A 19,842-nucleotide genomic window follows, 5' to 3' on the forward strand; every position below is an offset into this window, starting at 1 on the left:
TGTCATATGGAGAAGGAGGACTTGCTGTATAGCTGGAGGAATTAGAAATAGGGCCAAGATTGTTAAAGCAAATGCAACAAACATACTAACTTCTAAAGCAAATCAGCATGTTATGTTATAAACAAATGTTTACTATTTTGAATTTATGTTCTTTTGTGCTTTGAAACGGACTCAGGAAGAAATCTGCTAGTTGCTATAGTACTGGAAGGACTAAAAAGTGCAGCAAATAAGAAAACCAGTTCATTTCAGTAATTCACATTTCTTTTTTTCTTACTAGATTTGTCTTCAGCGAAGAGGAAATTTGCAGATTCCTTAAATGAATTTAAATTTCAGTGCATAGGAGATGCAGAAACAGATGATGAAATGTGTATAGGTAAGTCATAACTGTGCTGTTTATCACAACTTCCATTGTCCTTGCTGAGCCTTTTTCTGGGGATAAGAAGAATCTAAGTGTCATAAATTACAATTACAGCGGAGAGGGTAGAGTTGAGCGAATATCAGGAATTGGGGCTATTCTAGGCTCCTCAGAGCTCTGGGGTTGCCTCTCTCACCTTCCGCCTGCATGAGAAAGCTTGACCGTTTGTAGTGGGGCTCTCCTCTCCCCTCCCTTTAGTGTTCTGCTTCTGGCTGCTCTTGTGCCGTTCTTCCCCACAGCCACAGTGCTAAGAACTTTGAGCAAAAGCAGAACGCAGGTGGATGAGGGAAGAATTAGATCAGAGGTTTCAAATGCCAGCTCATGGGTTGAGATCAGAATGCAGCCATGTTTTCTTTGGCACTCACTTATTTAATTGAATTACCATATAGATTGAATTTATCCTGAAGTTTCCGTTCTCCAGCTTCTTTGAACACTGGAGAATCGGATCATCTGGCCCCACATTCTGCCTGGCTACAGTCGGCTGGAGCTACGTAGCTGCTGTTGTCTTCAAATGGGGAGAGGCGCTCAGTGTGTAGCTCACAATGCTCCCCACCTCTCCCTTTTGTTTCTCTAACGAGAGGCCGATGGTGGGATTACCATTTATCACCTCACTGTGCTGCTTCACTCTTCACCATCACCTGTCTGCCTTTTGTAGGCAACGCTGGGCACTGAGAATTTGCAATGCCAGGACACCTTTCTTTGCCAGGGCCTAGTCGTTGCTCTTTATTCTTCTTACATTGGGCATGTTGGTTGACCCCATGAAGTGAGCAAGAATTAAGAATGTTATATTGAATTAATTCAGTCATCAAATACTTACTGAGTTCCTGTTGCCTTGCAGAGCACCAGGATCTGGGGATGAGCACAGGCAGTTGGGAGACATCTGAGAGCAGTGAAAATCCATCATTGTTGTAAATCCTGAATACATGGATGCCTTCCCCAACATTATACAGATGCTCCACATATCCTCAGGGCTATTGCACTTAATGCCTGTTGCCTTTGGGAATAATTGTAGCACAAGAGATTCTCCCCCTCTGACCAGCATGCTGCAAGCTGTGTATTGCATTTATAAGTGGCTTGGGGATGCAGGAGGAACCCATGGAGAAGCCAGGGATGTGGCTTCCAGTGCCAGCAGCACTGTTTGTTTAGTTCTAGTGCCAAAGAAAAGGTTGTGTTCTGACGCAGGCCCACAACAAAGGTTGAGGAGGTCGAATCCTGGGCAGGAAATCCTTCAACTCTTAAGCGGAACTCTGCCCCTTCTAGCCCGGGGTCTGGGAGCCAGCCAGCATCTCATCAGTTCTGGGTACTCTCAGGAACTGGCCAGTCTTTTCCTTGAAGGAAATCCTTCCCTAGCTGAAGTGCCAGGTGGAATTAACATGCATTTCTGGGTCATCCTTGATGGTTAATGATGAAAAGATAAAGGGAGCCTTGGGAAACAATTGACTTTAGGCTCCTGCTTGTGCCAAGGGAGTTCAGTGCATAACATGATAGCTGTATCTGGAAAGGCTCCCGAAGGTCCGTTAGTCAACTTCCATCTCATGGCCCCTTTCTCTTTTCCAGCAAGGTCTTTGCAGGAGTTTGCCAGTGTTCTCAGGAATCTTGAAGATGAACGGATACGGATGGTGAGTACTGCTGGGCTACTCTTGGTCCCAGATAGTGTGGTCACATGTAGGGAGCACAGGATTTGTTATCAGAAGAACTGGGCTTGGGTTCAGGCTCTTCTCCTTGCGTGCTTTGAGATCTTGGGCAAGCCTTATCTTCTCATCTTTGCAGGGTTTGAAGCCTTCTCTAAAACATAGGATATATGTACTTGGATAACTTGAGAATGACTTCCTTGCCCTTCTAAAAATTCACTGTAATGTGTATATATAAGGTATATGACTTCTGGGTGTATCTTTACAATGATTTAACTCTTTGGGGACTTAGATTTTTCTATTGGCAGAATGGGAACGAAGGTGCCCCACTCTGCAACTCCCCGTATCCCCTTATTAAATTTATCCAAGAGGTCTTGGAGGGCAGGGTCACTCCTTCACTTCTAATTCTGAAGCTCCTAACAGTGCCTGTCGTGTAGAAGGCACCCAGTAAATGGGAACTTAGAAGTGATGGTAGCTCTAAAAAGTTCTTCAAAGAGAGGCACTGTGAAGTTCAAGGACCAAAGGCTGACCTTCAGGTTCTTAAGAGATCTCTTTTGCATAAGAATTTATTCTGATGTGGTTCAGCATTAACAGGTGAGGGATTCCATATCCACAGGATACCATATCCCTAAGATATCAGTTCTGAGGCCTGGTTTGAAACCCTTGCTGGCTGTATGTTGATTTGTCCTCACTCAGGAGGGCTCCAGAGGCTGGGGGAAGAGTCCATTAATGAACATTTTTTTTCTCTTCCCATGCTAACAACTGAAATGGTTTGACACTAAATTTCCTGTCTTGGTCATCTTGGGCTGCCAAAATACCATAGACTGGGTTGCTTAAACAACAAAGATTTATTTCTCACAGTTCTGGAGAATGGGAAATCCAAGATCAAGGGGCTGACTGCTGTGGTTCTGGGTGAGGGCTCTCTTTCTGGCTTGCAGATGGCAGCCTTCCTACTGTTTCCTCACAGGGCAGAGAAAGGGTGGGGATGCTCTCAGGTCTCTTCTTACAAGGGCACTAATCCCATCAGGGGGACTCCACCCTCAAGACCTAGTTAGCTTCCAAGAGATCCCATATTCAAGTGCTATCACATTGTGGGTATTAAAAGATAAACTAAAGCATATTAAATTTGTAAGAGCTTATGTGAGCAAAAATCAATTCAAATTGGGTAGCACCAGCCTGGAAGTAGTGGGAGTGCTCTAGCTACAGGAGCCTGGGGAAAGAGTAATAAAGAAATGCGGAAGCAAAGCAAATAAATTATTTAATTGGCTATCGCTTAAATGGTTGCCTTATTTGGGAAAGCCTCTTTGTTTGCGATTACTTATTATTAGGTTTTGATTTCTTAACCTTGAGGTATTCACAGGCTTAGGTCTTGGGTTGCTGTTGTAGGCTACTAAGGCATTAGAGCCACGTTGGTCCAATGGCCCCTTGTTTAATTAATTTGCCAGGGTAAGAGCTTCAATACATGAATTGGGGTGAGGGTGGGGCAGGAGATGCAAGTTAGTCCTTCGCACCCACCAAGACATTATGTAGCCACATGTTTTCCATTTCAACCCTCATGATGACTCTGTGAGGTGGTGCCTGTATCATCCTTATTGTCCAGATGAAGGTGTTGAGGTTTAAAGAGGTTATGCAACATGCCCAAGGTCACACAGTGGCATGGTCCAGATTCAAACCCAAGCATGTGTTATGCCAAAGAATGTGTTATGCCAAACAGAGCAGAAGCCTCTCTCACCTTCTGCCCTGCAGAGAGACACTGTTTTCCTTGAGTGCTCATTGCTGGGCGCCTGAGCCAGAATCAGGTGGGGGTGGCAGCAGCAGCAGGGTTGCTGGTGGGTGGAGGCCGGGAAAGCTGTGTTTGTGCACGTGCTAGTGCCTGAGAAAGGGAAATGATTCTTTGGAGTCTGATTCTTGGCCGAGCCAGTATTTGGAGGTGGGTGGTGTGGTGAGCAAATCACGATAATACCCCGCAGATTGCTATGGCCTGCAGCAAGGGAACAATGACTGGATTATTGTACTTTTCAGCTTGCCTCTGCAATTTTATTATTAATGTCAGTGAGTCGAGTTTCTACTGTCTGCATCTGAGTCTCTGGCCATCGCAAGCCCCTTCCCTACCTCCTCGCCCTGTGACAGCTTCATCACCAATTCAGCTCAGCTTAGCAAAGCTGCACCTTCTTTGGAAAGCCTTCCCTAATGCCCTGAGATATTCGGCCATCCTTTGTATTCTCTTAATATCTACTTCATGCCTCTAATTCTGCATTCAGCACAATTTCCTGATGATCGCTGCACGTGTCCCATCGTAAATAGAGTCCTTGAAGGGCTACTGTGTTCCTGATATTTGTACAGTGTGTGGAACTGAGTGGAAATTACACAATCATAGAATCATAGACCCAGGAGAACCTTATTCCTCACCTCTGCAGTCCCTCATTTGACAGATTAGAAAGTTGAGGTCTTACGAAGGCTGATGGCAAGCAGTGGAAGAACCGGGGCAAGGACTTGGGCATTCTGAGTCCCAGGTGAGCGGCTACTGCTTTTCTATATTTAGCATTTACTTAGGGCTAGATTGTCAATCATGGATGCCCTTTGGAACAACTTGAGTTTAAAACATACTGATGCCTGGGATGAAGTATAGAGTTCTGATTTATTTGGTTTCGCGTGTGGCCTGGACATAGAAATAGTTAAAAGCTCCCCAGGTGAGCCTAATATGCGACTGAAGCTGAGAACCACTGACTTAGGGGCTCAGACACAGTTGTGGGCTTTAGGGACTTACACTTGATTTGTGGAAAAGAGTTAAACAGGTGAGCCAACTAAGTCATATCAAATAACAAAATCAAACAAGTTAAATAACACTGCACAATTCCAGCATTGCTCTCTACTAAAATAAGTGGCCTCAACATTGAGAAAAAGGCAAATGGCAACGAATTTGGAGATCTGCCACCTTCTACCCCTCACTTTGTCCAGTTAGGTCTCTCTGTGTCCATGTGTGCTTCTGGCATGTCCTCTGTTGGTCGCATTGCAATGGATATGCATGTGATTTAGAAAAATAAAGCTTTGTTCAAATGAGATTCTTGAAATAATTAGTTGAGCAACGAATAAGCAGCGAATGACTTAAGAGGAAAGATTATGAAATATTGTACTGATTTACAAAAGACCATGGAATCTTAGAGCTGGAACAATCAAGCCCAATTATTTGTAGGCGAGGAAATTGGAGCCCAGAGAGGTTAAATGTTTTGTCCATGGTCATGTAGTTGGCAGCCAATCAAGAAATCATTCATTCATTCATGGAGTCATTGAAACATATTTGAGTGTTCCTTTGTTTTAGGATTCTTCTGTGTTTTGGGGATGGTGGTGGATAAGTGAGCATTTACATGAGGGTGTGTGCGTATATGCATGCGTGCGTTCTTGTGTGTGTGTGTGTGTGTGTATGTGTTGTGTAGTGGTGAACAGAAAACTTTAGCTGGCTTTTGTCTTCTGAAGAAAACCCTTGGTGGGTTGTTGGGAAGTTTCTTTGGATTCTGTTGGTGGTCATGGAAAGCCTCCCTAAAGAGGTGACCTTGGGGCTGAAACTTGAATTGCACTATGTAATGAGTCGTCCTCACGGGGATTTGGGGGCAGAGCATGTGAGTTAACAGCAAAATGCAAAGACCTAGAAGTGGGACAGGTTTGCTATTTGAGGTACCTTCCGGTGATGGTATAGTTGGAGTGCAGGACCTGAGGAGGTGAGGCTGTGAGATGAAATCGAGAGGCAGCCAGGTTAAATGTTTTGTCCATGGTCATGCTTGTTAACTACAAGCATCCTGATCATAGTCCAGTAGTGGTATAGGTCTATACCAAATCCAGATGGCAGGGTTTCATGCCGCCAGATATCAGGTGCTCTATTTGTTTATAATCCAGACTCAGTGTTGATCTGCTTTAAATATATCTGCTTAAATATAATTTGGGTGAATAAGCATTTCCAAGATGTCACTGGAAGCTTGAAATTTAGATCCTACCTTGTCACTAGTTTCCCTCCACCTTCAATTGGTTGCTTACATTTTTAGAGGTCCTAATTTTTCTTTCTAAACAATCAATTTTAATCCTGCCTGGGAATAATACCATGCTTTGAACTGATGACTAGACTTTGACTTGACATGCTGTCAGTTTCAAGTATTGTGAACAGTTTCCACATGCATGGTGTTGCTTACTCACATTTTAGGTGGAGACATGGGAGGCATTTTGTGCCAGAACTGCTCTGATTCTTTACTGATACTGCTCTTGCGTCTCCCCCCGCCCCACCAGATTGAGAATGCCAGTGACGTGCTCATCACGCCCTTGGAGAAGTTTCGGAAGGAGCAGATTGGGGCTGCCAAGGTGAGAAATTTCCAATTCTTCTTCTTGGATTTTAGGGCGGGAGGTCTGGAAAAACACACCTTCTTCAGAAAATCTTGGGCGGATAAGCCTGGAACCTAGTTCTTCACAAGTGTCTGAAGACAGTCTGTGTGCTCATCCCCAGAGCAGTCATTCTAGTATTTTGTTATCTAATCATCCTGCGCTAGTTCATAAATTGTCCAGAATATAGAAACCATGCCTCCTCTGTGTTAGTAGCTAGATACCTATGTGCTTGGACAACATAGGATTGATTATATTTATTGTGAGGTCCAGGACTCGGAACCTAGAACACGGGTGACAGATTGGGCCCTGTGATTGTGGCACGCTGTTCTTAGCTCACTTTGGCTGTGTGTGCAAGTGAGTTTTCTCGCTAGACCTTTACATTTTTTAAGACAAACTGAAAAGTCAGAGTTTTATATGAAATGGCCTGGTTTCCAAAAAAAATGTTGGCAAATAATTAAAAATATATATTACACATTGTGCATGTCAAAAAGTGGGACTGCTACAGCCCAGAGGTCACCATTTGTTGTCACTGGCTTGGTGGGACTGTAGCCCAAACTTGGCTGATTCTATTGTGTTACTGAAAGACCGCAAAGGGAGTCTTGTTCATGTTTAAGAGGTGGATTCTCCCGGGTTTCTCGCCCTGTGAGAAATCACTAGAAGCCCTAGCTAGTTTGACCTTCAGTAGAGTGTTAGAGACCACCTGCAGGGAAGATGTTTTCATTGGAATCAATGAAAGTAGGAGGATTTTCCAGATTTTCTTGTTGCTTTTCCAAACTGTGTCCTTTAGCCACAGTCCCTTGCGCCACCTGCAGGATGTTTTGGGCAGCATCACACTCTGACCTGTTTTATGGATTTGACTCAGTTGTGAAATGGTCTTGAGAGGTGCCTGTTGGTGGGAAATGGATAGCTGAAATGTAAGAAGTGGGGTCTTCTCCCCTTTCCCCCAACCCCCAAGTGCATCTGCTTTCTAAAAATGAATATATCAAGGCCTGAGATGATGCTCAGTTCAGTTATTCTTTGAAGGAGGAACCACGACAAATATTTTTCTCCTAATTCTACAGCACTTTTCTATCAATTTTACAGTTTACATTTATGAAGAAATTGGAGAGTATTGGTTTTTGTATCAGAGATTAAGGAATGCCTAATTTAAAGGGATGTCTGTTTCATTAGGATTTTGTCCAAGACTTTGAGCAAACCCAGTGTTCCTGGGGAGTGTTCCTCCCCTGTCCTCGCTGACGCAGGCCCAGTGAGCAAGTTCTCTTTAGTGGCTTTGGGGCCTGTGCCTCCCACTCCTGAAGACACGTGGCAGCGGCTCCGGAGGCTCTGAAGAGCTTTGCGGCGGAGGCAGAGCGGACCTGTGCACTGAGTCATCTTTCCAATAGTCACTTCTCGCTCTGAGCACAGACGCCTCTCACTCTGGCCTCTCCTGTCGGCGCTGGTTTGAAGGTTTATCAGTTAGCACGGGGGAGGAGCGGAAGCCTGTGTGGGGCTCCCTTTGGGTTAATAGCATTGATCAGAATGACAGGAGCAGGTACTTTTCCAGGTTGGGTGGTGGGGGCAGGGGCTATAATGGTGAGAAATACGAGAATTAAAAATTTTAAGAAAAATGGTTGCTCACCAAAACACGTTTCTGCGCATACACATTCCATTCTCTCATTCCTGATGAAGAATAATGTGGTGATGTTGGGGATGATTGCTCATCGCTCCTCCTTTGTCATTTCTTTCTTTCAGTATACCTGTTCCTCTCTACCCCTCCATACATTTCAGAGGTAGTGAAGAAACAACAAACCCTGTACTAGTGATCTAGAGAGAAGGTTTAAGAACAGTTAAGATCCAGCGAAAGCTGTTTAGTGGCTAAGTTCAAGTTTCTGAACTCTGCCTGTGTGATGTTAAAATTACCCTTCCTCCTCTTGTCCCCTCTGGTGCTGTTTCCGTTGCTGTAACAAGCTGTTGCTACTTGCAAGACACTGCAGTTAGAGTGTGGGGTGTGAAGGCTGCTAGGGAGGTGGGCTTCTGGGCTTTCTTGTGCCAGTGTGGCTTCTCGGGTAGGTGCCACCCTGCAGCTCGGTGTGACCATGGCCCTACGACGTTTAGAGTTCTGAGTTTGGGGGAGCTTATTTTTCCTGCAGCCCTAGCTGTGCTCTCCAGTGAAAGTAGAATAGACATTGGTGAGCAGTGGTTAGGTGTGGACACTTGAGCTAGGTTGCTTGAGTCCAACTCTCATTCTGCCATTTGGATGTAAACTTGAGGAGGTTACTGCTCCATGCCCATGTCCTGAGCTACAAAGCAGGGATCACAATAGTACTTACCTCACAGTTATTACAAGGGAGAAATGTGGGAACTCATATAAAGTGCTTAGAACAGTGTCTGTCATATAGTTATTGATGTTAGTTATTATATTCCATACACATAGTTGATTCATTAACAAAATGAGCGAGAGCCTGCTGTGTGCCTGGCCCTGCGCTATACACTGGCGTCTGGTAGAGAATAAGCACAGGTGTGGTTCTGTGCTCATGGTGTGGCTGGGGAGAAAGACATCAGGCACAGAGATATAAGTAAAATGCAACCTCCAAGTGTGCTATGAAGGGTTACCATCCTGGGCCAAGTGCCATGGAAAGCAGGTGGTGTTCCCCATAAGAAGGAGGTAGGTTTAGATGCTGGACTTCATCATTGCCATCGCCACCACGGCTACCATCATCTTGGTCAGCATCACTGAGATTCACTACACACTTTCCATGTGCCTGGTACTCTGCTAAGCATTGTACATGGTTTATCTCATTTAGTCCTAACAATCCTATGAGGAGGTGGGTGTCCTTATCCTTATTTTATTAGTCAGTCTTTGAGCTGAATGAGGAACCTGAGGAATTAGCTCATGCAGTCACCCTCAGTGTAAGATAACATCTAGTATACCACGTCCTGCAGAGGGGCAGTGGTTTGTTTAGAGTAAATCCATATAGAGCTGGGACTGTAGGATCCTACTCTGTCCTTCATCCCCTTAGCCACCACCGTGGATGCCCTGGAAGATGAACACCATCCTGTCGCTGAGTAACTGAGTAATACCACTCTCCCATCTTAAGAGCATTACGTAAATCTTAGTGTTAATTCCCCCAGAGGTCCTGTTGTGGCTTGGACAGCCCTGCGTCTCTTTCTCTTTCGCTTTGGCTGTCCTCTTGAACATGGAATGTGGAGGCTCAAGTTGCCAGAAAGTCATGGGATTCCAGTGACTCATGTTCCCAGCCTTTTCTCACCTCTGGTTAGCTGCACTATCCTGGCACAGGGTTCTCCTGTCTGGGATGTCTGGCAGGGCTGGTGGAGTGGCTAAGTGAGCATTAACTGGGACATGGAGCCGCAGCTCAGAGCCATGAAGGAGAAGGTTGCTTGAGTCAAGTGTCTTGCCTGTACCTCTCAAATTTGAAGGAGTAATGTCTCCTTGGGCTTTTCTTCATTTGCTTCTGCATGTTTCATTTTTCTTGTATGTAAATAGCCTTTTAAGCAAAATTCAGATTTGTAGAAATGGGTGCGCATCAGCTAAAATTGAATAGATGATCATTCTGCTCAATTTGTGAGGCCTAGAGGTTTGCTCTTCACCAGATAAATGGTGTCTGACATCACAGGAGCTTGTCGAGGCTTCAGGTGACTGCTTCTTGGTGATTTTTGTGCCACTTTGGCTGTGTTCTGTCCGGAGCACTTACTGCTCTCCTGCTCTAGAAGCCTCCACTTGGCCCCTCACGGTATCAGCAGGTCTCAGCTGCCACCTCCCCTCCCCAGTGGGGCCTCTTCTGAGCACCCTACCTGCAGAATCTCTGTGCCAGAACCCTGTTTATTTCCTTCCTAGCACTGTGGCAGTCTATAATTATGCTGTTTATTTGTTCAGTGGCTGTGTTTCTTCTCCTGGACCATCCTCATCATGAGGGTAGGGACTGCTGCTGTCTTGTATTTCAGTGCCTAAAAGAGCCCAACACAGAGTGGTTTCGTGTTATATTTTAATTAAATGAATAGAGATGTCTCTGAGTTTTCTTATCTGGCTGCGAAAAATTTTCATCTGTTAGAGGCCTTGGAGTTGCAGAAAAATCCTCTGTGGGCTCCACATACTTAAAAGCAAGAACGATGCACGGAGTTAGTAAATTTGATCCTGGTTAGCAGGCCGGTGCCAACCTTCTCCCACCCATCCCCATTGGGATATAGAAGGAAGAGACGCCTGTGACAGTGTGTCTCAAGTGTGGTTGAGACGTGGGCTTTGGAGGCAGCTTGTCCTGGGCTCGAATCCCAGCTCTGTCACTCTCTGCAGCTTTTTACAAGTTAATGTCCCTGGGTCTAAGTTTTTCTCATCTGTAAATGGGAGATAAATATAGAACCTTACTGACTCAAGCATGTGGTGGGATTGTAGGGATTATTATGTGTATTATGATATTTACATTATTTTTCATTTTAAAAGCCATTAATATAGGACAATAAAAATATCCTAAATGGAGGGGCAAAAGCATGCATTATTCCATTGCCTTACCTCAAGTATTTTCATTTTGGAATCTTCCCATCTAATCTTTGTCTCTAGGTCAGTGATGGCGAACCTTTTAAGCTCAGCGTGTCAGCATTTTGAAAAACCCTAACTTAACTCTGGTGCCGTGTCACATATAGAATTTTTTTTGATATTTGCAACCATAGTAAAACAAAGATTTATATTTTTGATATGTATTTTATATATGTAAATGCTATTTAACAAAGAAAAATCAACCAAAAAAATGAGTTCGCGTGTCACCTCTGACACGCGTGTCATAGGTTCGCCATCACTGCTCTAGGTATATACACTCAATATAGGATGTACCAAGTTTATATCATGCTATTATTGCTTTTCATTCTGTGGTGAGAAATTTTCCATATTAATGCCTTGCCTTCCCAGTTGTATATGTAAGATGTTCTATACTTCAATTATCCCAAATCTTAACCTTGGGCAGTAATGTTACTGCCACTGTTGCTGTCTGTCTGTCTGTCTCTCTCTCTCCCCTTTCTCTGTGTGTGTGTGTCTCCTGTGATTAATGATGCTGCAATGGACACATTTGTGGAGATAATGCCTTCTTGGTTTTGAGTTATTCTTCAGCGTACAGACCTGATTGTGATATTATTGCATCAAGGGATATTTGATTCTTTACAATAAGTACTTTTTGAACACTATTAAAGCTGGATCTTCGTCAGTCTAGACTTGTCCCATTTAAGCTGTAAGTAGATCTTCTACTTTGAGATTATCTTCACAGGTAACTTCCCTCCTTCATCTGGCTTTGAACCTCCTTGTGAGTTAGAAACTAGAAATTTCTATTTCACAATTGAAGTTCTTAGACTGTGGAGTCCTGGCTTTGTCTCTATGAAATACTAGTGTTTACCTTGTTTCTGGCACTATGGCGGTGCCTCAATGATGGACACTCAAAGCTCTCAGCCTATTGATGGGCGGTTGCTTGATTTAATGGGTATTACTTGAAGAGTAGGAGTGGGATTGTCTGCTGTTGTCCTGTGTCTGAGGGAATAATGAAGCCATGAAGATGAGCAGAAAGTTTGACCCAGCTTGCTTTAGTTCATGCAACATTTTAATCTTTTTCTCTTTCTACTAGGAAGCCAAAAAGAAGTATGACAAGGAGACAGAGAAGTATTGTGGAATCTTAGAAAAACACTTGAATTTGTCTTCCAAAAAGAAAGAATCTCAGCTTCAGGAGGTAAGAAATTGTACTAGTATTCTGAATAAACTGTTTAATTTTACATGGTGCTGGGATATGTACTGGTTACTCTTTGCCAGAAAGTCCTAGGTTTGAAAGAGACCTCGGAAACCAGGAGCTTGATCCGATGCCTGGATGGCCTTTCTATCATCCCACCCACACCACCCCCTTTGGTGGCTGTCCAGCCTGTCAGGGGCAGAGGAACATGCTGCTGGTCAAGATAACCCTCTTCCTTGTTGGGGAGCCCTAATCACTAGAATGTGCTTCTGTCTTGCAAACTGAAGTCTCTTTTCCTGTTTCCCCCTTGACCTTCATTCTATACTCTATTACTAGTACGTCACCTTTGACTTTCTGCCTATGTCAGTGATTTGAAATGTTAGCATCTGAAATGCTTTGGTCCTTCTCCCATAATATTAATTTAAAAAATCTATTTCAACCAGTATTTGACATTAATCTTTTTTTTTTTTTTTTTTTAAAGCACGACTTTATTACCACTCGTATGGTTTGTGGTTTGGTAACCTTGTTTGAAAAAAGTCAATTCTCTGACCTGCCCCTAGTCTTTCTGGATTTGCATGGGGTCTTTTATAAGAGTAGTTCACTTGGAAAGAAAAGCCAGTTTGCGGCCCTGGCACAGTGACCATGTTTATTTTGTTCATGGAGGTTTACATGGCAAGGGAGTTTGCATTTCTGGAAGACAGTCATAGTGAAACTCCAAATCTGGCTACATGAATGTCATTTTATTTAACTCTTAACAATTTGCTGACCTTTCTCAAGTAACGTAAAGAGCAGCTATGGTTTTCAAGCCAGCCCTCTTTCTTAAATTTCCTTTTTTTTTTTTTTTAGTAAATAGCATGTCAGTACTTTTATGAATTGAAAGTTCATATGAAGATGGTAGGGTCAAAAGTTGAAAGATGGCCGAAACCGGTTTGGCTCAGTGGATAGAGCGTCGGCCTGCGGACTGAAGGGTCCCAGGTTCGGTTCCAGTCAAGGGCATGTACCTGGGTTGCGGGCACATCCCCAGTGGGAGATGTGCAGGAGGCAGCTGGTCGATGTTTCTCTCTCATCGATGTTTCTAGCTCTCTATCTCTCTCCCTTCCTCTCTGTAAAAAATCAATAAAATATATTTAAAAAAAAAAAGTTGAAAGATGAAGACAACTCAGGAGACAGTGGAGTCTGAACCCCTCCCAACCAGGATTTGTTAGACATCCTCGGTTAGGGATGTGTGGTTCTCAGGACTCCTTGCTTGGGTATTTAAACCAATTGTTTGAATGACGATGAGAACTCAGTACCATCTCCAGCCACTAGTGTTTATAGTGGACTTTGCAGACCAGTTCGGGCCAACCAACCAACAGCAATTGAGTAATTGGTGCGAACTGTAAAAGCAAATGAATGAGGAGGTGATTCTTAAATAGCACAGCTACTTGGGTAAATCAAATGTGACAGAGAAAGCTAAAGAAATGCTTATTTTCACTTCATGTTATGTAAAGGCTATTCACAACTCCACGTGGGGATATGGGCACTAGACGATACCTCAGGATATGTGATTCTATAGGATAAATATATAGTTCCACTTAGGTTCTGTCCTGGGACAAGTACTCATCTCTCTGAGCTGTAGTCCCTTTGTAAAATACGCATGAAATACCTATCCTGCCTACTTCATGTATGAGAAGACAAATTATAGCTGCTACACAAGTATAGAGAATTATCCCTATGACTGACCTGTTTTTCATCCCCTATTCCCAAATTGAATGGTAATTTCTTTTTTCTTTAAAAATTTTTTTTTTTTAAAAATTGATTTTAGAGAAGGAAGAAGGAGCGAGGTTGGGGGGTAGAGCTACATTGATCGATTGCCTCCCATATGCTCCCTGACTGGGGATCAAAACCTGCAACCTAGGTATGTGCCCTGACCTGGAATTGAACCTTCAACCTTCTGGTGCATGGGATGACGCTTCAACCAACTGAGTCACACTGGTCAGGGCTGGATGGTGTTCCACTTGACTGCCCTCATCTGTTGGAGCTGCTATAACAGAATACTATAGCCTGGGTGGCTTTTAAGCAACATAAATTTATTTCTCTCCGTTCGGGAGGTTGGGAAGTCCAAGATTAAGGTGCTGGCAGAATTGGTGTCTGGTGAGGCCTGCTTCCTGGTGTACAGACAGCTGTCTTCCTGCTATGTCCTCACATGGTCCGAAGGGGTAAGGGAGTTCTCCAGGTCTCTTTAATAAGGGCAGTAATCCCATTCATGAGGACTTCACCGCATGACATAATCACCCCCAAAGCCCCACATCCAGGTGCCATCACATTGGGACTAGGTTTCACATATGAATTGATGGGGAAGGGCACCAGCACTCAGTCTGTAGCACAGGCTTTGCCAGTATATATCTTCGTGGATATTTTTTCATTATGCTCTTTGTTACATTCCTTTGTGTTCTTGTCTGTTACCCATTCATACGTTCTGAGTACACTGAGGGCAAGGGGTGGGCTAAAGGTCTTTCTTGTGAGCCCTGGCCAGTGCACATGTTGAATGCATATTCATGTATCAGGTACTGTGGTGAGCATTTTGCAAGGAATCTTTTCAACTCCTCACAGCCACCCTATGCGGTACAGATTTATTCCCATTATTTTACATATAAGAAAGCGGAGGCTCTGAGATGTTTACTAGTCTGCCCGTAGCTAGTCAGCGAGGATTTGAACCCTGGCTCCTGACTGTGGAGCCCTTTCCTTTAACGCAGTAAGCTCTTCTGTGTTACTCTCTGTGTCTTAGGAGAGAGGGATGGTGCTCTGCTGCCTACCTGCCATTGTCATTAACGTGTGTCAAGCAACTAGGACTGGCCAGATGGAGGGACCTTGGTGGTCATCTGGTTGAGCCTCCTGAACTTACCTTTGAAGGAACTGAGTTTCTTGTAGAAGTCTAGTGGTTTGCTCAAGGTCTTCCAGCTATTTAGTGATACTTCATATTTATATAAAAATCAATTTTTAGGATCATTATTAAACACCTAATACACATTTAATGAAGTCTATTTCCTTTGATTATCCAGAACTGTTCCCTGATTGCAGGGCTCTGAAACCAATACTTATAAATGCTAGCCCTGGTGGGTGAAATTATAGGGCAGCAATGTGGAATGACACTGCTGCCATCTAGTGGATGACTTTTTAAAAATCAGTGTATTCTTTAGCGGTTCTGAAGCTACTTCAAAGACAGTATTGTTCAATAGATGGTCATTGCACACTTCTGTGAAAAAAGTCTATTCAGGCATTGGGTAAATTGTGGGGCTGAAATGAGTGACCTGCCTTCATGGAACTTACCTTCTAGGACAGTGATGGCGAACCTTTTGAGCTCAGCATGTCAGCATTTTGAAAACCCTAACTTAACTCTGGTGCCGTGTCACATATAGAAATTTTTTGATATTTGCAACCATAGTAAAACAAAGATTTATATTTTTGATATTTATTTTATATATTTAAATGCCATTTAACAAAGAAAAATCAACCAAAAAAATGAGTTCGCGTGTCACCTCTGACACGCGTGTCATAGGTTCGCCATCACTGTTCTAGGAGAATGTCTCTTTTCCAGGAAGCACAGAATGGTTTGATGGGTCTCAGACAAACTGGTAGATTTAGTTTCTCAAGTAACAGGCAGGGAAACTGTCTTGAGTGGCTTGCTGGGTGGGTTGGAATCCTGGCTTACAATTCCATTGCAGGGGGAGCTAAGGATGTGGTGAATTCTATGGCCCAGATGAGTGGGGACATTGGCAGGAGACACATACCATTCCATATGGGATTTTTTTTCTCCCTTTTCCTTTGGAATCACATTCAGTTACGTGTCTGTTCTGAGAGCTGGGTCCTGATGGCCACATAGAGATCAATTCATTCATTCCTCAAGTGTCTGCTAAATGTTTTACTATGGGTGAGGCACCCCTCAGGGAACTGGGATAGAAAAGTAGAAAATGACACAAGGTCTTTGCTCTTACAATTTTATATTCCAGTAATCAGTACACAAGGAACGAGAGGAATAAATAATAATGTTACATAGTAATAAGGAAATAAAGTGGGAGAGAAGATGGAGGCTCCCTGAGGTAACCCATCTAAAATAGTGTCATCAACGAAGGCTGCTCTGAAGAGGTAACACTTGAATGGAGACCAGAAGGATGAGAAGGCCTGAGCTAAGGGAAAAGTTGGGGTAGTGGTCCATAATTGTGGAACCTGAATGACTGGGTCATGAAATAGAGTAGAGTAGGCTGGGACAGAATGAAAAATATGGAAGTGTTTTGTATTTAGTTATAAATGTACTAGAGGTCTGATGCACGAAATTCGTGCAAGAGTAGGCCTTCCTTCCCCTGGCTGCTGGCACCAGCTTCCCTCTGGCACCCCGGACCCGGGCTTTCCTCTGGCCGCTGGCAGGCACCTGGTACCCAGGCTTCCCTCACAGCCCCGGCTTTGTCCAGAAGGTCATCTAGAAGGACGTCTGGAAGGTCGTCCGGAAGGACGTCAGGTCTAATTAGCATATTATGCTTTTATTATTATAGATATTTATTAGGTAATAATGCCAAAGGTATTTCTTATTGTGCACTGTAGTTAAAAAAAAAGGGGGGGGATATTTATCTAGGGGAAGAGCTTTTCAGGCAGAACAGACACCAAGTGCAAAAGTTGTGAGACAAGACGGAGACTTGGAGTGCTGGAGGGCAACGAGGAGCCCAGAGTGGCTGGAGCACAGTGAGGGTGGGTTGGGGTGGGAGGAGGTGAAGTGGGACGGGTGGGCAGGTCACACTGGGTCTTGCAGACCATGGTGGAGGCTAGAGGAAGGCATTGAAGGGGCTGTGAGAACATCTGATTTAGATTTTAGGGAAGGTATTCTGGATTGGAAGGGGAGGGAGAGACTGAGAATGAAAGCGGGGAGAGCAGTTAGGAGAGGAGCGTAGCTGCTGGAGATGATGTGGCTGGTTTAGGGTAGGAGCAGGGATGGAAACCCATCTATTCTGACGTCCCTGCTGATAATAAAGAACACTTCCTGGTTTTCAAATTGTTTTCATCCTTTAGCTCATTTTATCTTTGAAACAGCTCTGCTCAGAGCAAGGGCAGATATTTTCATTTCCACCCTCCAGGTGTGGGGAAGAGACCCAGAGAGGACCATGGACTTGAGCCCGTCTCACCAGCTAGAAAAGAATGGCGCTGCAGCTCCGGCCCAGGCATTTGCTCTGCCAGCTCTCTGCCTGATGCTGGGCGCTACTGTTTTTCTCAGAGGACTTTTCTTCTGGCTCCTTCATCCTGCCTGACTGCAGGAGGCACTTTGCCGATTGTCAGAATGACCCTTTTCTCAGTTGCAGTCTCAGTGGCTGAGAGGACATCAGGGCTGTGGGATAGTCAGGGAAGTCAGTGTAGGGAGGCCGTACTGCCTAGTGGTTCAAAGACGATCAAGAGCCTTGGAGGCACATCAACCAGGACAGAAGTCCCAGCTCTGCCCTGTACTTCATTTTCCTCTTGTAAATTAGAGGTAAAGATAATATCTTCTTTTCAGGAATTTCATGAGTATTAAATAAATAGAATTAATGAGGTTTGAATAAGGTAACATAGGTATGGCACAGCGCCTGGCACAAAGTTAAGTGCTCAGCTAACCATTATCATTATTCTTATTTCTGTTTGATTTGTTTTTAAAAACTATCTTCAGAGATTTTTCTGGCCTGCTTGTTGAATGTTCTCCTTGGGAGGTGACTTGATTTTTCTCTGAAATTCCATCCTATTTGTAGGCAGACAGTCAAGTGGACCTGGTCCGGCAGCATTTCTATGAAGTATCCCTGGAGTATGTCTTCAAGGTGCAGGAAGTCCAAGAGAGGAAGATGTTTGAGTTCGTGGAGCCTGTAAGTAGATGCTCTTTGTTGGTGGTGTTTCCATACTTTTATCCCCATCCCTTATTCCAGCTACTTAGGTGACAAACGATCTAAGCTGTTGATGAAGAGGTTGCCCAGCCCTGATGCTGGGCCTCCTGGTAAAGAACAGAGCTTTCTCAGTCTGCCTCCCTGGGTTTTTCCTGTGGTCATTCCCGAACAACTCCAGGTACGGTGGTAGTGCATTCCTCTAGCCACCCTGGGTGGTCCTATCTGGTTTGCAGGTGGAATTAGTGACAATAAGGGAGGAGTGGAGTTTTCATCTTGGCAATCAATAGTGATTACACTTTCCTCCTCCCTCCCCTCTTCCTCTCTCCCTCAAATAATCCAAAGGTAGTAGTAACCCAGGAAATAGGAGAATGTACAGACCTTTCTCTTTTGCCTCCTGTGTTCAAAGCACCTCTTCACCCCACTGATACATTAAAAGATGCTTTATAATGTGATTTCTCACTCTATTTGTTATAACCAGAGTCCCTGGGTGCACCGTGATGGGATGTGTACTTGGGCAGTGTCTCCGTGGCCATGAAAGATTGTAGTATGGGAACAAGTCTGGCTTTGGTTTAGGCCACCCCATCGTGGTTGTAGTTACAAGAATGGAGCTGCCCCACCCCGCCCTGGCACTGTTCAGAAGGCTTCATAGAAACACCAGAAGATCATAAGGGTCTCAACTCAAAACTCTTTCAGACCTTGCATTTTTCAGTCAAAATGCAGCTTCTGATTTAGACCCAAGCCTGGGATCTCTATCTACATAAGATTCTTATCGACCTAGAGTTAAGAAAGAGTGATTCTCTTAAGCCAGTGGTTCTCAACCTTCCTAATGCCGCGAGCCTTTAATACAGTTCCTCATGTTGTGGTGACCCCCAACCATAAAATTATTTTCGTTGCTACTTCATAACTGTAATTTTGCTACTGTTATGAATCGTAATGTAAATATCTGATATGCAGGATGTATTTTCATTGTTACAAATTGAACATAAAGCATAGTGATTAATCACAAAAACAATATGTAATTATATATGTGTTTTCCGATGGTCTTAGGCGACCCCTGTGAAAGGGTCGTTCGACCCCCAAAGGGGTCGTGACCCACAGGTTGAGAACCGCTGTCTTAAGCAAATAAGAATAAAACTATAAGAAACTGAAAGAAAATGACTATTTTTTTTTTAGTAAAGAGTGTTTTATACCCCGTGTCTAATTTATAAACTTTTGGGATGCTTTTTAGGCATGTAGACTTGCTAATAGTTTTTTCAAGGCTCCAGATGGCTTTGGGATTTGATGCTGACATCTTTTACTATACTGGAATTTCACTCGCGGCCACCTTGTCTGGCAAAGTTTTAAAAACCCTTAATTACTTTAGTCTTCTTATCTGAATATTGGGAACTTTAGAGCCAGCTTCCTATCTAGCAGTGGTGTCTGCCACAGTGGGTGGGCCAGGTGGGAGAAGCCACCTGGCGGAGAAAGCGAGCTTGTCGGTTTCCCTGCTTAAGGCACAGAGGTATAAAAGCCAGGCTTTCATTCAGTGGTTTACCGAAGACTGTTTCCTGTGGTTGGCAGGAATGAAAATGCTGTCTCAGAATTTGCCTTTGGCATTTTTATTTGTTTTTACTAGAATTTCTAGTGGGGAAAAAAAACACAGTGTGATTCTAATCATCCTTATGTTATGTATAATTTGCTGATTAATATTACTCCATAGTTGCCCAATTTGGATTAGTTGCATTTTAATAGGCCCATCCTACATTTTTGAGCTGAGTTTTTTTGTTCACTTTGATCTCTCAGTAGGTATTCCTAGTGATTCAGATATTGTATCTTTTAGCTTTTGCTGGTTGACAAATAACCACAAAAACCTC

The 19,842-nt window shown here is 43.8% G+C and overlaps 1 protein-coding gene across 1 annotated transcript in view; it reads left to right on the forward strand.

Moving 5' to 3' along the window:
* ARHGAP26 (Rho GTPase activating protein 26) overlaps window positions 1-19,842 on the forward strand; it is a 409,256-nt gene that overhangs the window by 100,447 nt on the left and 288,967 nt on the right. The window contains exons 2-6 of the mRNA XM_014529049.1: window positions 278-373; window positions 1,973-2,034; window positions 6,322-6,393; window positions 12,015-12,116; window positions 17,861-17,971. Of these exons, the coding sequence (XP_014384535.1) occupies window positions 364-373; window positions 1,973-2,034; window positions 6,322-6,393; window positions 12,015-12,116; window positions 17,861-17,971 (357 nt within the window). The 5' untranslated portion in view covers window positions 278-363. The remainder of the gene's footprint in view (window positions 1-277; window positions 374-1,972; window positions 2,035-6,321; window positions 6,394-12,014; window positions 12,117-17,860; window positions 17,972-19,842) is intronic.

Source organism: Myotis brandtii, unplaced genomic scaffold, assembly GCF_000412655.1.
Source record: "Myotis brandtii unplaced genomic scaffold, ASM41265v1 scaffold668, whole genome shotgun sequence".
Lineage (NCBI taxonomy): Eukaryota > Metazoa > Chordata > Mammalia > Chiroptera > Vespertilionidae > Myotis > Myotis brandtii.